At 39.1% G+C, this 15,742-nt stretch overlaps 1 protein-coding gene across 1 annotated transcript in view; it reads left to right on the forward strand.

Moving 5' to 3' along the window:
* Positions 1–12,271, forward strand: part of IGF1 (insulin like growth factor 1) — a 146,489-nt gene extending 134,218 nt beyond the window's left edge. The window contains exon 4 of the mRNA XM_073788281.1: positions 11,721–12,271. Within this exon, the coding sequence (XP_073644382.1) occupies positions 11,721–11,759 (39 nt within the window). The 3' untranslated portion in view covers positions 11,760–12,271. The remainder of the gene's footprint in view (positions 1–11,720) is intronic.
* The last annotated feature ends 3,471 nt before the right edge of the window (positions 12,272–15,742 follow it).

The following is a 15,742-nucleotide window of genomic DNA, read 5'->3' on the forward strand; positions in this document are numbered from 1 at the left end:
ATAACTATGCTGAGTGAAAGAAGCCAGAAGAAGAAGAATCTATACCCTATGATTCCATTTGTATAAAATTCTGGAAAATGCAAACTCACCTATAGTAACAGAAAGCAGCTAGCTCAATAGTTGTCTGGTGGCTGGGTGAGTAAAGATGGAAGGGAAGGCCTACCAAAGACAACAAGGAAATTTGTAGGGATGAGGGGTATGTTTACTATTTTGATCATGGCAATGGTTTCATGGGTGTATTAGTGTGTCAAAAATTCTCAGACTGTATACTTGAAATTTGTGCAATTTATGATTTGTCAATTATACCTCAATAAAGATATAGTGAAGGGCCAACAAAAGAGAACATAGCAAACAAAAGAAAGAAATTAAAAGCAGTCTTCTTCAGAATCAAAAGTTCAGATCTGAAAGAAACTTAACAGATCAATCCATCTACTTATTCATCTCATGGATGAGGCAATTGAGAGCAAAACAGTGGTTACCCAATAGGTAGACTCATCAGGGACACCAAAAGAACAAAAATAAGCAAATATGACAATTGGTAATTCAAAAAAAAAGCATCAAGCAGACAAGTTGGAGAAAATCGAATTTCATTGTATTTGCTGACAGTTATATCTGGGGTCATGCTGTCATGATATGCTCAATGTATAGAGCCTCTAAGCATCTAAATCCTGCCATAGATCCAGAAATGTCAAATGACTATTCTCATAGTAGGTGGCAGAGCAACAACTCATGTCTCTAAACTCTCATCTCAGGGCTCTATCTCTTAGAACAGGTTCACAGAGCTGGAAGAGAAATCCACACCAGAAGAAGTAGCAGTCACGTGACTTGATGATCCCTAACCAGAAAGCAAAAGGAACTATGCAAGTCAACATATTTGCATCTCACTTGCCAAAAGCACCCCTGTGAAAACTACAGATCATGCAAACTTCCACTGGTGTTAAAGATGCTACACCCATTCCCTGCTTCAGCTTGGGTTTTGTCCGCTGTAGCTTCTTGTCAGGAGAAGCCAGGCAAAGAGCAAGGAAACTTTACACGAGGGAGCAAGAGAAATATATATATACAGCCTCCAGAGGAATGACGGACAAGGTAACAGGAAAAATAGATGGGTAGGTGCTTAGAAGAATCTACTAGCCTCTTCTCACAGCTGGAGGGATTACCAGGTATTCCAGGTTTCTATTACTGCATAACAAGTTAGCCCAAAACTTAGTGGCTTAAATAATAATCATTTATTTGGCATGAGTCTGCAATTTGGGCAGGTCTTGGTGGGAACAGCTCACCTCTGCTCCAAGTGGCCTGACTGGGGCTGAACGATCCACCTCCAACAAAGCTGATAAGTTGATTGATGCTGCCTATCCGTTCCTCTCCATGCGGGCCTCTCCATGGGGTGGCTTAGGCTTCCTCATAGCGTGGAGACTGGGTCCTAAGACCAAGCATCCTAAGAGATAGGAAGTGGAAGCAACCAATTTCTTAAGATCTGGTCCTGGATCTTACCAGATCCAGTGCCAGTTTCCAAAGTCATATTTTAAGAAACTGGGACAGCAATACTTCTGCCATGTTCTATCGGCCAAGCAATCATAATCCGTAACTATTCAAGGGGAAGAGACACAGACCTCCCACCTCTAGAAGGAAGGAGTGTCAGAAATTTGTGGGCTGTATTTTAAAGCCATTATACCAAGGTACCACACAATCACCACCTGGACACTACCTAGTTAAAAATTACCTGGACACTTTTGTTAGTTTCTCTTTAAGCCCTTGCTCTCTGATAAGAAGAGTGAAGGGATCTGTGTATTTACCTTGACCATAACCTCAGTATTATAAAGACCATTCTCTGTTAGCATGTGTGATCTTAGCATCCAAATTGTTTTCCCACTTTACAAATAGGAGTGGTAACACTGCATTTTTAAATAACTCTGGGTACAATCAACCTAAAAGCTCTCTGAAGACAGGGACTTGATCATGCTACAGTATCCTAAACATAGTAGGCATTTCATGATATTGCAAATTGATGTATGCCAAGTTGGCCCTCTACAATTTTCAAATTCTTCTGCTAAATACTGATTGTCTCAACATTTGGTAACACAATAAGAGATAAATAGAAGTTGTGACAGCTTCCTCTATCTCACCATTAGGCAGTAAGTGCAGTGAAAGTAAATCACAGACCAAATTCTGCCACATAGAAATATTTATGAGCTAGAAAGCTCCAAAATAGTCATACAAACTATTCATTCCCATGGGCTTGAAGAAGCAACTGCTCTCTACCTTTTAGGCACTCCAACAAGCTTTACAATAATACTTCAACAGAAAAATCAGCAAACCTTCTAACTGGAGCAGGTGACAGAGTCTTGATTAAATAGGAAAGCAAAGAACAAAATTCTAGACCCAGGACATACTCTGAAGATGTTAGGCTTCTGGTTTTGTTAGGTCCTTCAATTTTGTTCCTTCAAGGACACTTTTAGCCTGATGCATATCTTGCACACCATTCACTTACTGCCCAAATTATGCCTAACATCCCTTACATTAATCAATGAACCCTCTGATGCAACATATGAAGTGCTCTGAGTCTGGATCCCTAAGCAGAGAACTGCTGGGCTCATAGTATTATGTGAGAGCTGGCTTGTACTGGCTGTGAGTCTACTGTACACATCTCTTCCCAACTCTGCATTCTGTGACCTCACACTGGTAGCCTGAAACTGGCCACGGGGGGAATAATTACACAACAGAAATCAACAAATGCTAAAAATCAGGACTCCGCCCCTCCCCAGAGCTGGTTGTTAAACGTTTACCAGCACATGACTATAACTAACCACTCCTGTGTATGAATTGAAGTTAATTTATATCATACTATTTATATGGGAGTATTTCAAAGTAACATAGTAATAACATAATAATCAAATATTAATTGCTTAAATTAATTATTCCATACAGTTCTTGAATTCAAATAAATGCCTGTGTGTGTGTGTGTGTGTGTGTGTGTGTTTTGAGTGAGTAAGGAGTTGTTTGTCACATCTTACCAGCTTGGGACTTCCCTGGTGGCACAGTGGTTAAGAATCGCCTGCCAATGCAGGGACACGGGTTCAAGCCCTGGTCCGGGAAGATGCCACATGCTGCGGAGCAACTAAACCTGTGCATCACAGCTACCGAGCCTGCGCTCTAGAGCCCGAGAGCCACAACTACTGAACCCCTGCACCACAACTACTGAAACCCACGCCTAGAGCCTGTGCTCCGCAACAAGACAAGCCACCGCAATGAGAAGCCCACGCACCACAACGAAGAGTAGCCCCTGCTCGCTGAAACTAGAGAAAGTCCGTGCGCAACAACAAAGACCCAACACAGCCAAAAATAAATAAATTAACTAATTAATTAAAAAAAAATTTACCAGCTCATTATAATCTGTAAAGTTTTAAGTGACATCATATTGAGTAGAATCGAAAAACTGAGTCAAACAGTAATTGATCAGCAGGGCTAAATTAGATGATAATATAAGAGCTTTTCTAAGATTATCCACTCACACTTAAGACTGACATAAAATAGAATGACAGATATCAATCCAATTTTAATTTTATTTTCATTGAAAATTCTGATCTCCTAATCTGAAGCATGGCCCATAATTTTACGTCCAGTATGATGGGAAGGACCAGAGTTCAGGTCTCAACTTTAGCACATATTATCTGTGTGACTTCAGACAAATCATTTCTGAGCTTCTCTTCTCTCATTTGTAAAATGGGGGTGATAAAAATGAGATTGTCCACGTGAAAGTATTTGTAAATGGCAAAAAGCTACAAAACACTGGCAATTATCACTCAAGTGCCTCACAAAGAACTAGCTGCTAACAAGTTAGGATTCAGCCAGGAATACACTATTCTTCTTTCCTTAATGAGAAATAATAAATAAAGCAATTAAATATTTTTAAAAGAATTTTTCTGTCCAAAAGATCAAGACTACTAAAATTAAATTTTCCAGGTTCTCTGAGATTGCAAACAAAGCCTGATCACAAAACTGTCATCAGGCACATGCACTGGGACACACTGAACGTCATTATCTTCTTTGGGTGCACATGGGATGCCCTAAGCTGAGGCCCCCTGCCTTCAGAGCCGGCTCAGGCCACACAGGTCATTGTCTGTCACCAGTCTAGGACTGCAGTGTTTTCCCAGTGAACTAGGTATTCACATTTTTCTTCCCTTTTACTTCTTTATTATAAAACATCCTCCCTACCTCATCCCCCCAATCCCACAGACACATATATTTAGGGAAAAAAAGACCCTGAAGTATTTGTGCTTAATCCAATTTTCATTTTCACTAAACACTCCTTCACCCCATCACACCTAATAGGTTTATTATACCATTTAGCCCTCTTCCAAATATTCCCCTTTTAAAGGTAAAAAAAACTAACTGAGCTTCAGAAAGTTTAGGGACTTGCCCAAGACTCTCAAAGCTCAGAGGTGGTATAGCCAGGTTTCTAACACAGAATTGTCTGGTTTCAAAGACCATTCTCATTTTCCTTTTCCAATAGTCCCTCTAGAACTCTTAGAAGTTAATTCATAGACTCTCAGAAATCAGTCAGTATTTTAAAAGGTCTTCTAGACCACACAGTAGTTTGATGGTTGAACTCTCTATTCTCCATTAAAATAGTCAACTTCTGTATTAAAACTGCATGTCGAACACCTAATATGAACACTTGCTAAGATCATGCCTTTTGAACTCCTAGTGAGTATCTCAGTGCCTGGCAAAGGTGGCATTTAATAAATATTTGTTCTTTAATGAAAGAATGGTTCCAAGCAACTGTGCACCTGTGCCCAAATGAACACCTCCAGTGACAGGGAAGTCACCACTGTCACAGGAAGTCAACACCTTCAAGATCTCCTCATGTCAAATTACTTGCATGAAGTACTAAAAAAAAAAAAAAGAGGGGCTTCCCTGGTGGCACAGTGGCTGAGAGTCCGCCTGCCGATACAGGGAACAAGGGTTCGTGCCCCGGTTCAGGAGGATCCCACATGCCGTGGAGCGGCTGGGCCCGTGAGCCATGGCCGCTGAGCCTGCGCGTCCGGAGCCTGTGCTCCGCAACGGGAGAGACCACAACAGTGAGAGGCCCGTGTACCGCAAAAAAAAAAAAAAAGTAAGAAAGGAAAACATAAAGCATAAAGGATAGGTTCCCCAGGAATGGCTTTAACTACCCAAAATAGACTATTACCAAGTGAGATGCTGTGGCTAGGAAACCAAGCAAAGACAGACATCCTGCCTTCTTCACATTTACCCTAAGCAAACCACACTGCACTCTATAACAAAGGGACATTTTATCAATAAGAGTTTCAAAAAGAGCTTCAGAAAAATCTACCATCATTAGTAAATGTAGAGCTTTGATTCAACAGTCTGCTCACGAGAATAAATCAAAGTTAACTGTGAAAAACATGAGGCAGGTTTGAAAGCGATGAAACAATAATGCACATATGTCATAAAAAGTAAGCAAAGTTGAAATAAAGTTGATTTAAATCCCAGAATTCTTTTTCTGAGTAACATTTTATATTTTAAAGTTTACAGAGGTCAAGGATATGTTCACAAATGCTCTGATTCCTCAAACATGTACAAGTTGGGAGTGTCTCTCAACAGGTGTTCCTGTCAAGTATTGTATAAATAAAATCTTTACAATAAGGTATTTTAAATGTACTTAACGAGGTAGTTATTTATAGTACCTTGTTATAAATCATTTTGAAAACAAGGTACCCCACAATGTATCAACTTTATAAATTCAGATTTTCTTTGATGGTGTTTTGTAAACTATGGTAGAAAGCATTTTGCTCTCTTCTCTAGCAGAATTACCAAGCCAAATAATTTAGACATGAATTTCAGGTTATGTATTATTTTAATAAAATCACTTTCCATTGAGATAAATTTCCAAACTCTGCTTTCTATTCTAATAACTTCATTGTGTGGTTGTAAATAATCTGTTTAATTTCTGGCCTCTTTTGATAGATTCATATGTCTTATTGTACAAATGAGACAGCAGAAGTCCGGAGAGGGCTAATGGCTTTTGCAGAATCTCGCAGGTGGACCACCATGGAGTCAGGGTAGTGGGGACTCCTTGAGGTCATACCAGTGCTCTTCTTACTCACCAGACTCAACTCTGCTTTTCACCATTTTACTGTCACACATTTAAGTATTAGTCTGCAAGTATAAGTCAAAGAAGGGGCTGCTTTGCCTCTGATATACATCGGAATGAAGAGAAGTTGGAGTGGAAAGAAAACCTATTACACCTCCTTTCCTAGGTTTCTCTGACATTCTGAACAAACATTTCAACTTAATCTTTCCAATTATAGCAAATGTGGCCTCCTTGTGCCTATTGTACAAGGATGTATGCCTATGGAAATTTATAAGAACCACTGAGTGAGGCAACAGCCCAACTCTGCACCCCTAAGACCAAAACCCAGGAGCAGGGGGTCCAAGAAGACTCGAGTTCAGCACAAAAACCTTCCAGGACTACTTCTGATGTCTCAAAGCCATACTTCTTCCTGCCTTAGGTCCTTTACATATACTACTTCTTTTTCTAAGACTGATCTTCCCCACCCCTTTTCACTGGTTTATTCTCACCGAGACTTAGAGAGTTTATCTCAGACCTCACTTCCTTGGGGGAAAATAAAGTCAAGTTCCCCTGTATGTGTTCCCTCCATAGCTCCAACTACAATTATAGTTAAATGGTTAATTCTGTTAACTGATGATTAATATCTGTCTTGCTCATAAAGTATTGAGCTACAAAAGATTAAGCACTACTCTTTCTTGCTTGCTGCTACTGTATCCCCAACAACAAATCTAGGGTGATAGATAGATGGTGCTAAAAACGTTTATCTGTTCAACAAATTTTATTGAGTACTGATTATGTTCTAGCCATCGTTTTTGACACTGGAGATGCAGTACTAAATTAACCCTGAAGAAACTCACATTCTAGTAAGGGAAAGACACAAAAAACAAATAAACAAATGTTTATTTAATGAGTGCTATAAAGGAAACAAACAGGATGCTGAGGAAGAAAATAATAGGGCTTGAGGAGGTGAAGATGAAGCTGTCTTGGACGTGGGGGTCACGGAAGGCATATCTAAAGAGGCAACATTCAAGCTGAGACCTGAAGAATGAGAAGAAGCTAGCAAACTGCAAAGTTCTAAGAAAGAGCTTCCAGGCAGAGGGAAAGGCAAAGACAAAGACCATGTGGGAAGAGAACTTGGTGTATTCAAGAAACAGAAAGATGTCAATGTAGCCAGATAGACTGAGTGAGGAAGAAAGTGGCCCAAAATGAAGTTACAGAAGTTGTCAAAGCTGGATCATTCAGGGCCTTCCAGGCCATGGGGAGGAGTTAGAATTTTCTTGTAAGGGCAATGGGAAGATACTGAATGATTATGAGCAGGGATTTGACATGCTCTGATTTAATTTAGGTTTTTAGAATGTAATTCGACTTAGGTTTTTGACTTTGGCTGCTGGGTAGATAATGTAGTCTAGGGGGACAAAAGTAAAAGCTGTGAGACCAGTTTGCTGGTTTTCATAGAAGTCCAGGCAAATGACCATGATAGCCTGGATAACACTAGTGACAGCAAAAATGGGAGTAAGGGAGTGGATTTTATATCTGTTTTGGAATTGTAGTGGTTATTGTTGGATTGGATGTGTGAGGTGAAAGAAAATAAGGATAACTCTTGGGCTTCTGACTTGACCAACTAGGTGGACGGTGGTACCATTTACAGAGGTGGGTGTGGGGTAGAACAGGAAGAGGTTGTAGAAACCCAAAAGTTCCATTATGAATATGTTAAGTTTGAGATATCAATTAGTCTTCCAGGTGTACATCTGTTGATATGAACGTTTGTTGTGTTTTTGGGGGTGTTTTGTTTTGTTTTGTTTTTGGCCGCACCACGTGGCATGTGGGATCTTAGTTCCCATCCAGGGATCGAAACCCCGCCCCCTGCAGTGGAAGCCTGGAGTCTTAACCACTGGACCGCCAGGGGAGTCCTGATATGAATATTTGTTAAATTAATAAATATAGTTCTGCTTCCACCTAGGATGGAGAAGCTACAAAAGAATGTCACTATCACCCAAACAGAAAAAGTTGATAATCTATCCTTTTTTTTTAAGTCCAAGGAAAAAATATTTGAATTCCGGGTCCTCTGACAAGCTTACAGGGAAAGATTTCTTTGGGCAGAGTATGACCTGAGCGATTCTAGGCTTCCTGGGTCTAGGAACTCTTTTCCAATTACATTTTGATTTGAAGTTAACGTTGCTTGCAAGAAGAACACATTCTACTTTTTTACATTTGTTAAAAAAAAAACACCTGCGTGTGTGTATGAAACATATCATTATCATGACTTCATTTAACAAAATATTTGCTGAGAACCTACTATGTACTGCTCCCTTCAGTCCAAGCTACCATGATGTCTCACGTAGACCACAGCAGTGATTTCTCTACTTATACTCTTGTACCCTTCTAATTCATTCTCCTCACCTCACAAACACTAGGTGATCTGGACACACTTGCATCGTGTATCTGCCTCCCCCACCTAACCCCCAACATTTGGAGTATTTTAATGCAAATCCTAGACATCGTCATTTCACATCTGTCTATTTTATTTTGTATTTCTAAGAAAATATTGATTTTTAAACATAATTACAATGCTATTATCCTTTCTTCACAATTAACAATAATTCCATGGTATCGTCTAGTACCTAGTCCATATTCAAATTTTCCCACTTGTTTAAGAAACTTATTACTGTTGGCTTGTTTGAAACAAGAGACAAACAAGGTCTGCAAATTACCTTGCATTATTGTATCTCTTAGGTCTCTCTTGAGTACTCTCTCCTTTTATTTATTTTTCCATACCATTGACTTGTTGCAAAAGCTGGGTCAGCTGTGCTACAGAATGTCCTAGAAACAATGTGGTTTTCTGGATTTGTCTGTTTGCTTCCAAGAACCTATTCTCTTAGATAATCTACACTGCTTTAGAAAAGGACGACTCTAAAAAATAATCAGTCTTGAGTTCATCAGTGAGCTGAGGTTATGAGGTAATCAGGTGAACTAAATTCTAAAGGGCAAAAGGTGGCTCAAAGGAAACATAGGACACCCAATGTTCCTCCTTGGAGGGAGGATGGGAGGAAAAGGAGGCAGCCATAGGAGTGGGTAAGAAGAATACAAGTGAAATTTTAACACATTTTTAAAGCACACATGAGGACTAGTGTGAAAGTATAGAATCCCCAGGAGCCACAGGCAAGGGAGCCTGCACTTACTCACCAGTTACTCTCCACAGGCCTCCACTGGATATTTACAAGAAAGACTAGGGGCAGGTAGGAAACTGGAAAGCTCCTCTTGGTGGCAAAGGTGTGCAGGGTCTGCTAAAGTCTGAAAGTAGAACAGGAACACCTACATAACCTCATCTCCCACTGGGCTCTGCATCAGTTCAGGATAACAAGCAGGGACCACTGCCCACAGCCCAGAATCTTCTTGATAGGAAGCAAAAATCTGTCTACTCTTGGGGTAGTCAAAAGAACCTACTCATATCCTAGATATGACCATGCTTTTACATGAAGTAAAAAGTATCAGGTCCTAAGGGCGAATTAGGAAACACTATCATGTACTTATTCCCAGGCAAAAAGTTGGCTGCTTCTGGGCGAAATGTAGACATGCCTGTGCTCAAGATCCTACACTGATACAAAACAGAGTCCTGCTACTGATCAATGAGGAATAGGAAATTCATTAAAAGAAGAGTTCACCCACACATGGGTGAACTGAACTGAAGAGGAGGCCAAGATGACGAGCTTATCACAAGAGAGAAGTAGGAGTGATTAAAAAGCCTGGCACAGGCTTTCCTGGTGGCGCAGTGGTTGAGAGTCCGCCTGCCGATGCAGGGGACACGGGTTCGTGCCCCGGTCCGGGAAGATCCCACATGCCGCAGAGCGGCTGGGCCCGTGAGCCATGGCCACTGAGCCTGTGCGTCCAGAGCCTGTGCTCCACAACGGGAGAGGCCACAACAGTGAGAGGCCCGCGTACCGCAAAAAAAAAAAAAAAAAAAGCCTGGCATGTGAGGCTCTGGAGCACAGCGTCTGCCTAAGGCTGAGGCTGGAGCAGGAGAAATGAAAAAACCCCAGCCCCAGCATGAGCCTTGCACAAAGTAATAAGCAATAGAAGTCTAAGGCTAGGGGAAGGACAAGAACATGGAGATAAATCCCTTCTGTGACAAATGCACTTAGGGATTGCTAAAAGCTGAGAGTGGAGAAGAAACATATAGAAAATCCCTCTAGTATTCCAGGCCTCACACTAAGAACAAGCAAGGTTCTTAATAATTCACCACTGGAGGAATTTGAAGCCCTGAATTCGCTGAAATTAACCACAACATAGCAACAACAACAGCAAATCCAAACCCAGCTCATCTACTGATTAGATAGCCTCAACTTCCAGAAGAATCATGATCGAATAGAAGAAGAAGTATGCCTAGTTCTGGGCATAAACATTACTTAGCTCAGTGTCTAGTGTTCTTTTATACACATTATCTGGCACGTAAACAAAATTATGATAAACATAAAAAGCAAGAACAAAACAACCCATTGTCAAGAGAAAAAACAGACTCAGGATTTGGCCTAGATGTTAAAACTAACAGACAAGGACTTCAAAATAACTGTAATTAATATACTAAAGGATTTAGAGGAAAAAATGCAATACATGAATGAAGAGATGGAGGACTTAAACAGAGAGATGCATGTCTCTCCTAGGGGTTCTGGGACAAATTACCACAAGTTGGGTGGCTTAAAACGAGAGAAAATGATTCTTTCACAGTTCTGGAGGCCTGAAGGCTGAAATCAAAGTATCAGCTCTTTCTGGAGGCTCTAGGGAAGAAATTTTCTCCGCTTCTTCTATCTTCTGGTGGCCATCAGCATTCCTTGGCTTCCTTGACTTGGGGCCACATCACTCTGATCTCTGCTTCCATCTTCACACTCTCTTTTCGTCTGTGTGTCTGTGTCTTCTGTTTCTTATAAAGACACTTATAATTGGATTTAGGACCCCCTCAGGTATTCCAGGAAGATCTCATCTCAAGAACCTTAACTTAATGACATCTGTAAATAAGATTTCCCAAATACCATTCACGGGTTCCAGGGATTTAGACATGGACATATCACTGGGGGGCCAGGAGTGGTGAGCACTATTCAACCCACTAAAGATAAAAATCATAAAAGAGAATAATGTTGTGTGGTCAGCAGAATAATGGATCCCCCAAAGATGTCCACTTCCTAATAACCTGGACCTGTGACTATGTTACCTTACATGGCAAAAGGGACTTCACAGATGTAAGTAAGTTTACAATAGTGAGATGGGGCTATATTATCCTGGGTTATCCAGTTGAGCCCAATATAATCACAAGGGTTCTTTTAAGTGAAAGAGGGAGGCAAGAGGTTAGAGAGAGATTTAAAGATGTTATGCTGCTAGTTTTGAAGATACAGGAAAAGGCCATGAATCAAGGAATGTAGGCAGTTTCTAGAAGCTGGAAAAAGGAAATGGATTCTCCTCTACAGCCTCCAGAAAGAAAACAGCCTACTAGCACCTTGATTTTAGCCAACTGAGACCCATTTTGGACTTCTGACCTCCAGAGCTTTAATATAATAAAGTTCATAGTTTTAAGCCACAGTTTGTGGTAATTTGGTGCAGCAAAAATAGGAAACTAATCCAGATGGCAATACTAAACATATTTTTTTTCCTTTGACAGGTTTATCTGCAGACTGGACACAGCAGAGGAAATAATTAATGACCTTGGAGATAGATAGAAACTATCCAAAATGAAAGGCAAGAGGAAAATGAGAGAAAAAGAATAGATTGTTTGGTTTTCTTCCAGAATTTTTAGATAATCTATTCGATAATTGTATTCTTAGAATAAGAAGAGAGAACATAAGAAACATTTGAAGAGGTAATGGTCAAGAATTTTCTGAAATAAATAAAAGGCAAAAACAAATCAAAGAATCCCAGAAAACCCTAAGCAAGATAAATACAATTTTTAAAAAAAAGCCACAGCTATAAAAAAAATTGTAGTAAAACTGCTGAAATTCAAAGATAAAGAGAAAAATATTGAGGCAGAGAAAAAGAAAAGAAACACTACTTACAGTGGAAGATAAGAATTACAGCAGACTTTTTGTCAAACTGTATAACCCAGGGGATAATAGGACACCTGTAAAGTAATGAAAGAAACAAAATTGTCAACTTAGAATTATATATTCTGAAAAAATGTCTCTAAAAATAAAGTTGAAATAAAGACTTTCTCAGACAAACAAAAGCTGAGAGAATTCATTGCTTGGAGACTTGCATTACAAAAAATATTAAAAGACGTTCTTCAGGCAGAAGAAATATTATACCAGATAGAAAACTGAATCCTTATAAAAGAATAAAGAGCACTGAAAATTGTAAAAATGCAGTTAAATATAAAAGACATTTTTCTTATGTTGAAATTCTTTAAAATATAATTGACTCCCTATTACTATGATAGTAATAATATGTTCATGGAGTTGATAATACATGCAAAAGGAAAAAAAATCTAAAAACAGCACAAAGATCAAAAGAAAGAAAATGGAAGTGTATTTGGTAAGGTTTCTACTCCATTTGTAAAGTGATATATTTGGAAGTAAACTGTGATAAGTTAAAGATGTTCATTTTAAATCCTAGAGCAACCAATAAATAAGCTGATTATGAAAATAAATGAATAAAAAATATTCAATTAAAAGTAGGCACTAAAAAGGAAAGCAGGAACAAAGACCCAATGAAACAAGTAGAAAACATGTAGCAGTTAGTATATTTAAACCCAACCATATCAAGAATTACATTAAATAAAATTGAAATTAACAGTTCAGTTAAAAGACTGATATTATCAGGTTGGATAAGAAAGCAAGACCCAGCTATATGTTGTCTACAATAAATCTGCTTTAAATATAAAGATACAGATAAGTAAAAAGTAAAACGATAAAAAAATTATACTGCCAATCAAAGGGAACTGATTAATACCAGAAAAGGTAGACATCAGAATAAGGTATATTAACACACTAAGGATATTACATAATGATAAAAGGGTAAATTCATGAAAAGAAAAGAACAACTCTACATGTATATGCACCTAATAACACACCTTCAAAATACTTTAGAACTGAAATGAGAAATTGAGAAATACACAATATAGCTGGAGACTTCAACAGTTCTCTCTCAGTAACCGATAGAACAAGTAGACAGAAAAATCAGTTAATGAGGGGCTTCCCTGGTGGCTCAATGGTTAAGAACCCACCCGCCAATGCAGGAGACACGGGTTCGAGCCCTGGTCTGGGAATATCCCACATGCCACGGAGCAACTAAGCCTGTGCGCCACAACTACTAAGCCTGTGTGCTAGAGCCCACGTGCCACAGCTACTGAAGCCTGCATGCCTAGAACCTGTGCTTTGCAACATGAGAAGCCCGCGCACCACAACGAAGAGTAGCCCCCGCTCACCGCAACTAGAGAAAGCCTGCGCATAGCAACAAAAACCCAACACAGCCAAAAATAAACTAATTAGTTAAATTTTTAAAAGATTAAGCTAGAAAAAAAATCAGTTAATGATATAGACGATCTAAATAACACTATAAACTAAATTGACCTAACTGACAATTATAGAGCACTCCATCTAACAACGGCAGAACACACATTCTTCAAAAACATATGGAACATTCACCAAGATAGACCATATTCTGGGCCATGGAACAACACATGTAAAAGGATTAAATCACAGAAAGAATGTTTTCTGATCACAGAAAATGAAACTATAAATTAATAAAAGAAGGGATCTGAAGATCCCCAAATTTGGAAATTAAACAACACACTTCTAAATAATGTATAAGTCAAAAAGGAAGTAAAATAATGGATTAGAAAATATCTTGAATAAAAATGAAAATACAATATATAAAAAATTTTGGAAAACAGTGGTGTTTGGTTGAAGTCACAACTCTCAAAAATAAGAAAAAGACACGCCCACACACAACTTAAAAATAGGCAAGGCAAACAATTTGGACCAACATTTCACCAAAGAAATTTCAAAGGCAAAGAAGCACTTGTTAAGTTTTTAATATTATTAGTCAAAAATACAAATTTTTGTATTTGTACAAATACAAATTAAATCTACAATACAAATTAAATCTACAATAAGATACCATTTACATCTATAAATATGGGTAAAATTTTTCTAATGAATAAACAAATTAAATAACTGGGGTGATGGAAATATTTTATATCTTGATTGTGGTGGTGGAAACATAGCTATTGTTTCTCAAAATTCATAGAACTATACACTTATAAGAGCTGAAATTTAGTGTATGTACCTCAGAAAACCTGACTTAAAAAATAAAAAGCACTGTGCTAAATGAAAAGGCTAGACAGAAAAGACTGCATACCATATGAGTTCATTATATGATATTCTAGAAAAGTCAAACCATGGGGACAGAAAACAGATCAGTGGTTGCCAGAGGCTTGGTGTGAAGCGATTAGCTGCAAAGGACTATGAAAGATCTTTTTGTAGTGATGGAAATACTCTATATTTTGGATGTGGTAGAGGTCACATGATTTTATATATTTGACAAAACACATCAGCTATACACTTACCAAGGCTGAATTTTTTTGTATGTAAATTGTACCTCCATAAATGAATGAAGGAATGAATGCCACATAACCCATTTATTTCATTGATTCAACAATCATTTTTGATTAATATCTTAGGATGTGTGAAACACTGTACTAGGGATATGGAAAAACATAAGTAAATAAGGAAGATTTACCTGCAGAAGTTTTACTGGGAAGTCCTCCTGAGAGTATGACCTGTGAAGGAGCGAAAGAAGCAAGATTGGTCAGAGGGCCATATAGTCTCAAAAAAGGCCTCTGCCAATCCCTTGGGGAGTTCTGGGATGGACCTACAGAGCGGTTCCAATTGAAGCAAAAGCGTTGGGCCTTTGTACCCTTGCATCAGCCAGTCTTTAAATGGAAGCTACCCCAAGGAGAAGGCATAATCCTGGGTGAGGACAGTTTCCAAGGAGGGAACTATCAACTATGAACTGTCAATAGCAAACATTCCCAGTATCTAGGGAAACAAATGCCTTGATCCTGAAGTGGCGCTGAGTCTCTGGATGGTACAACACAAGCATTTTGTATAAGATGTGACACCCTAATGTGGGTACTGACATATGCATGACTAGTTAGACTCTGAAGAAGAATGAAATCAGGGCTATTATAATAGAAACAGAGATTGTGTTCTGCAAGTCTGAGAACTAACAGCTTGGTTTGAGGCAGGGGTAAGGGAATCCAATGGAGTGTCATTGGAACAACTTTATTATATCATTAATATAAATTACCACAGAGAGTAGTATTGGGGGCTGAGAAGCAACCTAAGGGCTGATCTCTATAGAATTCATCATCTGGGCTCCCTTATACTCCGGCTGCCATTGATTTGGCCTGTATCAGAGGATGAAAGGAATCTGAGTTTGGGGTATTCATTCCCTGCCCGCTCCCTGCTTCTCCGTAGTTCTGTGTTTCTTTACAGCCACTGCTCCTGAACAGCTCCTTATCCCTCATGGCTCCAGCTCTCCCTGGGCTGCAATAACACCATTTTCTCCCCTTGCCCTTTCAGACCCAAAAGTGGTAATGGCTTCCTGCTATTGCTAGTCCCAGGATGCTTCACCATCCTTTGTTGGTTCCCTTAACTTACCCGTGAAATAGTCCATTCATAAATC

This window comes from Tursiops truncatus, chromosome 11 (genome assembly GCF_011762595.2).
Source record: "Tursiops truncatus isolate mTurTru1 chromosome 11, mTurTru1.mat.Y, whole genome shotgun sequence".
In the NCBI taxonomy this organism is placed as follows: Eukaryota; Metazoa; Chordata; class Mammalia; order Artiodactyla; family Delphinidae; genus Tursiops; species Tursiops truncatus.